Source organism: Canis lupus, chromosome 36 (genome assembly GCF_011100685.1).
Source record: "Canis lupus familiaris isolate Mischka breed German Shepherd chromosome 36, alternate assembly UU_Cfam_GSD_1.0, whole genome shotgun sequence".
Lineage (NCBI taxonomy): Eukaryota > Metazoa > Chordata > Mammalia > Carnivora > Canidae > Canis > Canis lupus.
In genome coordinates this window covers 18650080-18661839 of record NC_049257.1, presented here as the reverse complement: position 1 = coordinate 18661839, position 11760 = coordinate 18650080, and the positions used below count along the sequence as shown (strand labels likewise).

General features: G+C 40.0%; 1 protein-coding gene across 1 annotated transcript in view; it reads left to right on the top strand.

Annotated features, from left to right (window-relative positions):
* OLA1 (Obg like ATPase 1) overlaps window positions 1-11760 on the top strand; it is a 170099-nt gene continuing 158339 nt past the window's right edge. Inside the window, exons 1-2 of the mRNA XM_038584878.1 lie at window positions 1-159; window positions 1649-1749. Of these exons, the coding sequence (XP_038440806.1) occupies window positions 1649-1749 (101 nt within the window). The 5' untranslated portion in view covers window positions 1-159. The remainder of the gene's footprint in view (window positions 160-1648; window positions 1750-11760) is intronic.

Sequence of the window (11760 nt, the reverse complement as noted above, 5' to 3'; positions counted from 1 at the left end):
GGAGCCCGGAGCCCGGCCCGCCCGTTCCGCCGCCGTGCGTGCTGCTCGGCGGAGGGGCCGGGCTTGCGCTTTCTCCTCCTTCCTCCCCGCCTCCCTTTGCCGGCAGGACCCGTCTCCCGCGGCCGCTGGGACCCCGTGTCATCGCCCGGCCCGAGCACGGTGAGTCCCTCCGGGAGCCCGCGGGCGCGCTGCCCGCCCCGTCTGGGGCCCAGCCGGCGGCCGGGAGGCGAGCGTGAGGCCGGGCGGGGTGGCCGGGATGGGCGAGGGCAGGGCGGCGTGGGGCGCGTGGATGAATGAGGCGCTCTCGGACTAGGCCGCGCGTCCTGCCGGCGGCCCGCGCCTCGCCCCGCACGCCCGGGGGCAGCCGTGTCCGGAGGCGGGGGCGCGGGGGCCCGGGGCGCATGGGGGGCGGGGAGGCCCGCTTCGGCCGGGGCTGCGGCCGCCCGCCCCGCCTGGGAGGCCCGGGGCCCGGGGAGGCTCCGCTGCTGCCCGGAGGGCCCGGCTTTGGCTGGGAACAGGTGTGAGTTCAGACCCCGAGAAGGGAGAGCGATCCCGGCCTTCGGGGTGGGAGATCACGAGTCTGGAGTAGCCCTTCGCGAGCAGGGCCTCGGCGCGGCCCGGGAGGTTCGGCAGGGCCCGCACCCGGGGCGCGCTTGCAGGGCCCGGGGCAGGAAACGGGCGGTGAGCGGCCCTCGTGAGTTCAGCTTAGGTAGTAAAGCGGGTTTAATTCTGCACGGAGGGAGTTGGAGGGGCCAAGATTAGCAGGGACCGAGAAAGTTTCCATTTGCTTTTTTTTTCTTTTTAAGATTTTATTTATTTATTCATGAGAGACACAGAGAGAGAGAGAGACAGACAGACACAGGCAGAGGGAGGAGCAGGCTCCATGCAGGGAGCCCGACGCGGGACTCGACCCCGGGTCTCCAGGGTCACGCCCTGGGCTGAAGGCGGCGCTAAACCGCTGCGCCACCCGGGCTGCGGGCTGCCCGAAAGTTTCAATTTGTAAATAAAAAGTTAGTAGGTTCATGTACGCCTAGAAATGACCAGAGTGTAGATTCTGGAGGTTGCTTGGGAGGACCGTGGAGCCTGTACCTGCGGTGCCAGAGGTCCAAGAGACCTGGAAGGCCCTCATCGTGGTGTGTGTTCATTCGTGGGGGATGGTGTTTGTGGGGAACATGGGGAGGGTCAGGTTCCAGGTAAGAGGAATGGTTTTGGGGGCGGAGGGTGGCGCGTTGCTGGTGGTACTAGAGTGGATTTCCTTGGACTCTCTTCCCTGTGCTCCTGCTTCTGATTGCTTTTGTGACTCTGTATCAGATGAAGAAAGAACGAGTTTTGTGAACAGTATGGATAGAAGATTGGCAGCTAAATTTTCAGTTTGGTTTATGGTGCCACATATTTTTAGATTAATCTTTCTAGGACTCCTTAGGAGCAACTGCCTTGACAGCTATCAGAATCAGATCTATTTATAGAACTTTTTACATATTTGTTGAAAAAGTGGGTTTAGCTCCCTGTCGATCTTGGATTGGTGTGTACGCTATGTTTCATTCTTAATTTGTTCCTCAGTAATATATTTTGTGTGATGAAATGTGTTTTCGGTTAATGGAGAGAGTAAACGATTTTGTTTATATGTATGTTTGTTTTGACATTTCAGATGCCCCCCAAAAAGGGAGGTGATGGAATTAAACCACCCCCAATCATTGGAAGATTTGGAACCTCCTTGAAAATTGGTATTGTTGGATTGCCAAATGTTGGGTAGGTGAATGTTGGGCTTTTCTGCTTTTCATCTTGTAAGTATTTGGAGTCTTGTAGAAAAGGGAACTCATGTGGTAATTAAAACTTAAATTGAAAAGAGTCTGGGAAGCTGCAGTATTAATTTTGGCAAAACAAGGTTTTCATTTGGATGTGTTTTATTTTGGATTTTTTACACAGATACTGTGTTGAAACTTGAATTACTTATGTTATTTGTTTTGCTTAAAGTAGTGGAAGAACCAAAGAGAATTGAAACATTAGGTTGAACCAGATGAGCTCTCTTTGCTTGAAACACTGTCAGGAGATGTTCAGTATTGAATTTAAGTGGAGTTGAAGTAGTTAAAATATGGTTTTTATGCTCCCTGGCTATGTAGGGTACCTACCTAGGTTGACTGTGGTAGGATACTTTTAAAGTCCCACTATAAAGTTGATTAGATTCTTGAGAGATCAGGGATCAGATGGCTTAATTTTTACAGGAGAAGAAGGTAACAATTTTGAGTTTAATATCGGAATTTGCTAGATAAAAAGGTATCTATTATAAAGTGGCTAAATCTGAAAGCTATCAGAGCAAAATGTTGAGTTTGTAATGTTTAAAACTAAAACGAATCATTTATTTGCAAATAAGGCAGTGGTAGGAAATATATGTAGTTTCTCGTACATACTACATGTACAGTTTGGCTGTTTAGTCTGCTTTTTTTCTTTATTTGTCCTTTTTTAATACTTCTTACTCACCTTAAATGTCTCAAAAGTGTTTAGGATGTACTAATGGTAACAGATCCAATATGGATTTATTAAGGTGAATGAATATGTTTTGGCATGTACTAGGTTTTTCGATTGGTGGCAAGTAGGACAACGATGTTCTTTCATGGGTTCCTTGGAGTCCCTGTCTTAGAGATTTTTTAGTGGATGAATGGTATGGCTAACTATGGCAGTTCTTAAATTCTTGTAATGTAAAACATGAGCAAGTGTGGCTGTCCTAATTTCAGTCTTTCCTGGAGCTGGAGAGGTTTGCATTTTGAAGGGGTTTCCTGCTGTGATATAGGCTGCTTGCAAAGTAAGACTAAATAGAGAGTGGAAATGTAAGCAAAACAAATAATTAAGCAAAGTACTGTAGGGTGTTGTCAATAAACTTGAAAGCAAGATATGATCATTATGTTGTGGGCTTTATTTCACTAGTAAGACAGTTTTTAGGTATTAACATCTCTATTTTAAAATCACTGCAGTCAATGCAGCTTGACTTTAAATGGGACTATGTTAAACTGAGACACGTTAAGAAGTATTTCCTATGTGAACATTTTAGCCATAGAACGTAATATAATTAATGTACATGAAAACAACCTAAAAATATATTATTCAGGATAAATGTGCTATTTATGCTATTAATATTTTTAAAAAAGATTTTATTTATTTATTCATGAGAGAGACAGGCAGGGACACCGGCAGGGAGAGAAGCAGGCTCCATGCAGGGAGCCTGATGTAGGACTCGATTCCTGGACTCAAGGATCACGCCCTGGGCTGAAGGCATCATCACGCTAAACCTCTGAGCCATCCAGGGATTCCCCCATATTTATGCTTTTAAATTAAATGCTCATCCCACTATCATCCTCCCCTACCCCTGTCCCTGTATTATTGAGGTATACTTTACAAATAGTAAAGTTTTCTCATTTTAATAATGGGTAGTTTGATTTTTGGCACTTGTTTGTGAACATTCCTTTTTGTAGAGTTATCTAACTGTATCAGATAGGGTTATTTGTAAAACATACAAGTTCTGGCTGTTTTAAACAGGAGGAAGAGAATTAGAATTATTGGAAGGATAGAATTGAAGGACAACCTGAACAGCCAGACCTCAGGAAGGACAGGAGCCGGAGTAACGCTGATGTAGATGGGTCCATATGGAGCTCGGCCATATAAACTGAGTGTTTCTTATCTCCTGCTACCTCTCTAGTGATTTAGATTACTGTGTAGAGAAATCTGACTGAACACGTCTACCTCTGGATAGATCTACAAGAGATAGATTGGGTACAAGGGTGGTTCTTTAAAAGATGGCTTGCTGATCAAAAATAAGGACATTTGATACAGAAACCATCTAAAGAATGTCTTCATTTTCAGAGAACTAGACAAGTAAGATTTTCTTTTTAGCATATACTAGGCTGATTGCTTAAAAACTTAAAGGTAATGTTTATAGCTAATAATAGCTGATAACTGATATTTATTGAACACTTACTGTATGACACTTCCTATTCTCTGTTTCATATACACTAATTTAATCAGTTTAACATGCCTCTACCGCCGCCCCCCCACCCCCAATTAGAATTTAAATTTCTTGAAGGCAAGGATTATGTTTTTTCTTGTTTATTGTTATATTTCTAGCACTTACAATTTTTTTTTAAAAAGATTTATTTATTTATTTGAGAGAGAGAGAACACCAGTGGGAAGAGGAGCAGAGGGAGCGGGAGAGAATCTTCAAGTAGACTCCCTGCTGAGCATGGAGCCCAATATTGGGCTCGATCCCAGGCCCTCAGATCATGCCCTGAGCCAAAATCAAGAGTCAGATGCTTGCTTAACCAATTGTGCCACCCAGATGTCCCTACCACTTAGAATTTATTAGGCACTCAGGAATTATTTATGTGTGGGATACTTCTTTCTCCCTTGATGTAGTGTGTAAGGCTTAATGATAAAGACATGTGTTTTAATGGCTGCTTTTAATGAAGTAGAAACAATACCAAACCCAAGAACTTGAAGGTTTGGTTTCTAGATTTGTTTTGCCTTTTTTTTTTTTTTTTTCTTTAAACTTAGTGACCCTTTATAAATTAGCTTCCCTTGACTCAGTGCATTATTATGGCTGTGAGGCTTGGAGGCTTTTGGGAGAAACTGCCTTTAAAAAAAAATTTACTTATTTATTTTAGAGAGAGAGAGAGAATGTGTGAGTGGGAACAGAGGGAGGGAGGGAGAGAGAGAGAGAGAGAGAGAGAGAGAAAATCCAAGCAGATTCCCTTTTGAGTGTGGAGCTGGTCTCGGAACTTGATCTCAAGACCCTGAGATCATGACCTAAGTGGAAATTAAGAGTCAGATACTTAACCAATTGAGCAATGACCCAAGTGCCTCTGAAACTACCTTTTTTTTTTTTTCAAGATTTTTTTTTTTTTTTTTTTAAGAACAGTTTTAGGTTCACAGCAGAATTAAGGGGAAGGCAGAGATATTTCTTACATATCCCTGTTCTCACACATGCACGCCTTCCTCCATTATCAACATTCCCCCACCAGAGTGTAACATTTGTTACAATTGAACCTGCATTGACACATTGTTATCAGCCAAAGTCTTAGAGTACAGTCTTGGCATTGTACCTTCCATGGGGTTAGACAGATGCATATTGACATGTATCCACCATTGTTACAGAATAATTTCACTGCCCTAAAAATGCTCTGTGCTTTGCCTATTCACCTACCCTCCCCAAACCACTGATCTTTTCACTATCTCCATAACTTTGCCTTTTCCAGAATGTCATATAGTTGGAATCTTAGAGTATGAAGCCTTTGCCTTCTTCCACTTAGTAATATGCATTGAAGTTTCTCCATGTTTTTTCATTTAGCACTATTGCCTTTTAGTGCTAAATAGTATTTCATTTCTAGATGTACTATAATTTATCCATTCACCAACTGAAGGATATTTTGGTTGCTTCCAGGTTTTGGCAGTTATGAATAAAACTGCTATAAACATCTATGTGCAAATTTTTGTGTGGACATAAGTTTTCAGCACTTTTGGGTAAATACCAAGGAGCACAATTGCTGAATACATGGTAAGAGTCTGTTTAGTTTTATAAGAAACTTTTGAAGTGGTTGTATCATTTTGCATTTCACCAGCAGTGAATGAGAGGTTCTATTACTCCACGTCCTCACCAGGTTTTGATGTTGTCAGTGTTCTGGATTCTGACCATCCTAGTAGGTGTGTAGTGGTATCCTGTTATTATATTAATTTGCATTTCCCTGATTACATATAACGTGAAGCATCTTTCATTTGCTTATTTGCCATCTGTATATCTTGGTGAGGTATTTATTAACATCTTTGGTCTATTACAAAAATCAGGTTTGTTTTCTTACTTTGGAGTTTTAAGAGTTCTTTTGTATATTTTGGATAAGGGTTCTTTATCAGATGTGTCTTTTGCAAATACTTTGTCCTAGTCTGTGGCTTGTCTTCTCATTTTCTTGACATTGTCTTTCGCAGAACAGAAGTTTTTAATTTCAGTGAAGTCCAGTTTTTCTATTTATGGCTTATACTTTTGGTGTTGTATCTCCAAAGTCATCCCCATACCCAAAGTCATCTAGGTTTTCTTTCTGTCTTTTAGAAGTTTTGTAGTTTTGCGTTTTATGTTTAGGTCTGCAATCCATTTTGCGTTAATTTTTGTGAAGGGTGTAAAGTCTGTATCTAGATTCTTTTTTGTTTTTGTTTTTTTTGCATGTGGATGTCCAGTTGTTCTAGCAATGTTTATTGAAAGGGTTTTCTTTGCTCCATTGTATTGCCTTTGTTTGAGAAACTACATTTTCTTTTTTTTCTTTTCCTTTTTTTTTTTTTTTTTTTGAGAAACTACATTTTCTTATTCCTGACTTCTTCATTGTGTCGTGGGATAGCTCTTTTAGTTGGTACCGCTGCATGAGATGTCTAATGTTTTCTTTTTCTTTTTTTTTTTAAAGATTTATTTATTTATTTATTAGAGAGAGAGAGAGAGAGAGCCAGAGACACAGGAGGAGGGAGAAGCAGGCTCCATGCCGGGAGCCTGACGCGGGACTCAATCCCGGGTCTCCAGGATCATGCCCTGGGCCAAAGGCAGGCGCCAAACCGCTGAGCCACCCAGGGATCCCTTAATGTTTTCTTTTGAATAAATTCAGGTTATGCACTTTTGGGAACAGAATTGACATATACTTCTTAGTACATCATATCAGGAAGCATGCGATGTTGATTTCGCCGATTACTAGTGATGTTAACTTTCATCACTTGTCTACGGAGATACTTGACAAGTTTCTTCCCTGAGTTACTGTATTTCCCATTGCAATTAATAAATATCTTGTGGGAGATACTTTGCAATTATGTAAATAGTTTTCTTGTATATTTGCCCCAATTTGGCATGCATTAATGATCCTTGCTTCCTTGCTTGAAATAGTTATTGTGTTTACCAAAAGGCGATTTTAAAATATCCATTGTTCCTTTTACATTTATAGTAGGAACAATTTATAGAATGAATAATAGAGATTTTATTGGCTAGAATTCTATTGTAAAGAAGAGCTCCCCATTTTTCATATATTTGACTATAATTTGTTTATATCAGGATTGGATTCTTAGTTTATTCTGTTGGTTATAATCTGTTACTATTATTACTAATTTTGTTGTTCAAATTGCCCATATTTGGCCATCAGTTGCTTTCCTGATATGTTCTCTATTTTTTGAGTACTTTCTACTTTCTTGTTACCACAGTATGTTACAGGCTATTTGTACTTTCTGTGTTCCAGCCTTAGAATACACAAATTTTGGTGTATAGATACATTTTCATGTCTCTTGTATTGTATACTCAGGAGTGGAATTTCTGGGTTCTGTGGTGACCCTATGTTTAACTATTTGAGGAACTGTGTAACTGTTTTCCAAAGCGACCGTGCAGTTTTACATTCCCACCGGCAGTTTGCATGTTCCAGTTTCACCACATTCCCACCAATGCTTGTTATTAGCCTTTTTAAAAAAGATTTATTATTTATTTATTTATTTATTTATTTATTATTTATTTATTTATTTATATTTATTTATGATATATATATATATAGAGAGAGAGAGAGAGAGGGAGAGAGGGAGAGAGGCAGAGACACAGGCAGAGGGAGAAGCAGGCTCCATGCACCGGGAGCCTGACATGGGACTCGATCCTGGGACTCCAGGATTGCGCCCTGGGCCAAAGGCGGGTGCTAAACCGCTGAGCCACCCAGGAATCCCCCTGTTATTAGCCTTTTAATTATAGCCAAGGTGTGAAGTATATCTCATTGTGGTTTTGAATTGGATTTCCTTGATGCTTAATAATGTTGAGCATCTTTTCATGTGGTTATTATACGTTCATTTTCTAAAGATATTCACTGGGAAGAATTCCAGGGACATTTTTTCTTTTGGCACTTTGAAGTTTCTTTTGGCACTTCCATTTTCTTCCAGCTTTCCAATGAGAGAACTGTTGTCATTCTTAATCTTGGTTTCTCTGTACATAATATCTTGTTTTTTCCTTTAGTTGCCTTTAAAATTTTCTCTTTACTACTAGTTTTTAGCAGTTTGGCTTTCATGTGCTTTGGTGTGGTTTTCCTTAAGACTTTATTGCTTGGCATTTGTTGAGATTTTAGGTTTGTGAGCTTGTGATATTTATTAAATTTGTAAAATATTTGGCCAGTATTTCTTTGAATGCCCTCACCGTCCGTCCCTCTTCCTCTCCTTTTTTTTTTTTTCCTTTTGGGTTTTAAGTGTGCTAGTCCTCTGTATAGTATTCCACTGAGACTCTGGGATTTTTTCCTCCAATCTTTTCATTTTTTTCCTCTGTGCTTCATATGTTAATTTCCATTGCTCTGTCTTCATGTTCATTGATCTTTTTTTCTGCAGTATCTAATTTGTAGCTAATCATATTCAGTGTATTTTTCAATTTCATTTTATTTCATATGGTATATTTTTCATACAGTAATTCTGTCTTCATAGTTTTCATTTCTTTCCTTTCATTCCTCATTGACTTCATATTTCCCTTTATGTCCTTAAATCTAAAAAGATTTACAACATTTACTTAAGGGTCCTTATCTGCTAATTCCATCATCTCTATCATTACCTGATTTGTTAGTATTTATTGGCTTTTATCCTGATTTTGGTCTATACTTACCTGCTTCTTTGCATGCCTTGTAATTTTTATGAAATTCCAGACATTGGGTTTTTATGTTGAGGGATGAATTTTATAAATATTCCTTTGAAAAGTGTTGGACTTTGTTCTAGCATTTAGTATTTTTGTGTATCATTTTGATTGTTTTGAGGTTTCCTATTATGTTTTCTTAGTATGAATTCATAATAGTTTTAGCTCTCATGCTTCTTTAGCTCTCAAATTAACATGATACTATATTGAGGATTGTACCCAAGTTCTTTTATATTATATGATCTCTCTACTATGACTGGTAGGACTGTGAACTACTCCAAGCTCTGTGTGAGCCTGAGAATTGTTCACTCTATTGCTTTTGAGTTTTTTCCCCTGGCCTTTTGGAGACTGAATTTTCTCATGTACAAATCATTACTTAGCAATAGTCTTGAGGACACCTTTTGCTGATCTCCAGAGCCCACCCTCTGTGCAGCTCCTTTCCATTACACTGCCTTGTAAATTCTAGCTGGTTTGGCCTTCTCAAACTCTCATCTCAGTCTCTTTAACTTAGCATGACTACCGGGTTCTGTTGGTTCTCCCTCCCTGTGCTGGGGCTTTGAAATGACTTTTAGTCAGTCAGCTGGGGCAGTTGTAGAGCTTAGTTCATTTGTTGTTTTCTTAGGAACACAGTGCTGTGCTGCATACTGTCTTCTGTCTGAGAACTGTTATTTCATATGTTTTGTTGAGTTTATACTCTTTATGGCAGGAGGGCAGTCCATAGTAGAAGGGAAAGCAAAGCTCCCCAGTACCGTTTTAAATGAACTTTAGTCTTATTGTATGCTTGTCAGCATTCCAGTGTGCCTGCTCTTTCATGGAAATTTGTGATTTAGGAATTACTTGCTTTCTCTTTTATTTTATTTTATTTTATTTTTTTTTGCTTTTTTGTTTTGTTTTTTTTTTTTTGCTTTCTCTTTTAAATGTGTTTTGAATAATCTTTTGGATGACAGGTCTGTTCTCCTTTTCAGTCTTTCCTGTTATTATTTTAGCAGTAATTGTGTCCCTTTAAAGTACTTGATAGATGGCTTTCTCTTAAGTCTTTTAATTTTCAGTGGTTTTCCCCCCCACCCCCCGCTGTGAATTCTGGTCTCTGTTGTATTACCACATAATTTCAGATTTTTTTTTTAAAGATTTTATTTATTTATTCATGAGAGACACACAGAGAGAGACAGAGACAGAGACACAGGCAGTGGGAGGATAAGGCTCCATGCAGGTAGCCCAATGTGGGACTTGATCCCGAGTTTCCAGGATCACGCCCTGGACTGAAGGTGGCGCTAAACTGCTGAGCCACCCGGGCTGCCCATACTTTTTTTTTTTCTCCAGATTTTTAAAAAGTTATTTATTGATTTACTATTAACTGTAGACTTTATTTGGAATTCACTAGGTTTCCCACTAATGTCCTTTTTTTTATTTTTTAAGTTATGATAGAGAGAGAGAGAGAGAGAGAGAGGCAGAGACACAGGCAGAGGGAGAAGCAGGCTCCATGCACCGGGAGCCCAACGTGGGATTCGATCCTGGGTATCCAGGATCGCGCCCTGGGCCAAAGGCAGGCATTAAACCGCTGCGCCACCCAGGGATCCCTAATGTCCTTTTTTTCTAGTACAGATCTTTTAAAGGTCATGGAAAATTTTATTTTTGAAATGTATGTATGTAGGTATTTTGTATAATGTCTTTCAATTCAAATTTGATGGTTTCTCATGCTATGAACTTTAAAAAAAATTATGGTAAGAAATACAATATAAAAGTTACCTTTAGGGGCAGCCCAGGTGGCTCAGCGGTTTAGTGCCACCTTCAGCCCAGGGCCTGATCCTGGAGACCCGGGATCGAGTCCCATGTCGGGCTCTCTTCATGGAGCCTGCTTCTCTCTCTCTGCCTGTGTCTCTGCCTCTTTCTCTCTGCGTCTCTCATGAATAAATAAATAAAATTTAAAGTTACCTTTAGGGGTGCCTGGGTGGCTCAGTCAATAAAGCATCTGCCTTTGGCTAAGGTCATGATCCCAGAGTCTTGGGATTGAGCCCCATGTCATCGGGCTCCCTGCTTCTCCCTCTCCCTCTGCTCCCCCCTGCCATGTTCTCTCTCTTGCTCTACTTGTTCTCTCTCTCAAATAAATAAAATCATTAAAATAATAAAAATTACCCTTTAAACTTAAGTGTACAGTTCACTAGTTCAGTAGTGCAGTTCAGTTGATTATATTCACATTGTTAGGTAACACATCTCTAGAACTTTTCCACCTTGCAAATCTGGAACTCTGTACCCATTGAACAATTTCCCATTTCTCCCTCTCCCTAGTCCCTGTCAACCACTATTCTTTATGTTTGTATGATTTTAACTCCTGTAGATATCTCATATAAGGGGAATCATATAGTGTTTGTCCTTTTGTGACTGGCTTATTTCACTCAGCACTGAGCATAAGGACAGTGTCTTCAAAGTTTATCTGGTTTTAGCATGTGAAAGGATTTTCCTTTTGAAGGCCAGTAGTTTTCTGTTATATGTACGTACCACATTTTCCTTATCTATACATCTGTTGATAGACCTATGGGTTGCTTCCACCTCTTGGCTATTATGAATAATGCTGCAGTGAACATGGGTATACAAATATCTCTTTGAGATCCTGCTTTTAATTTTGTATAAATACCTTGAAGTGGTATTGCTGGATCATATGGTAAATCTACTTTTAGTGTTTTGAGAAACCTCCTACTGTTTTCCATAGTGGTTGACCATTTTCTATTCTATCAGCAATGTACCAGAGTTCCAGTTTCTTTACATCCTGCCCAACACTTGTTATTGTCTGTTTTTTGATAGTAACCATCCTAGTAAATGTGAGGTTGATATTTTATTGTGTTATTGATATGCATCTTCCTGATGATTAAGGATGTTGAGAATCTTTCCAGGTGCTTATTGACCACTTGTTTGTCTTCTTTAGAGAAATGTTTATTCAAATCATTTGTCCATGTACATAGCTTTTTAAGGTTACTTTTGTTGTTGAGTTATAGGAGTTTTTTTTTTTTTTTTCTTAAAGATTTTATTTATTTATTCATGAGAAACAGAGAGAAAGGCAGAGACACAGGCAGGCTCCATGCAGGGAGCTCGACGTGGGACTCGATCCT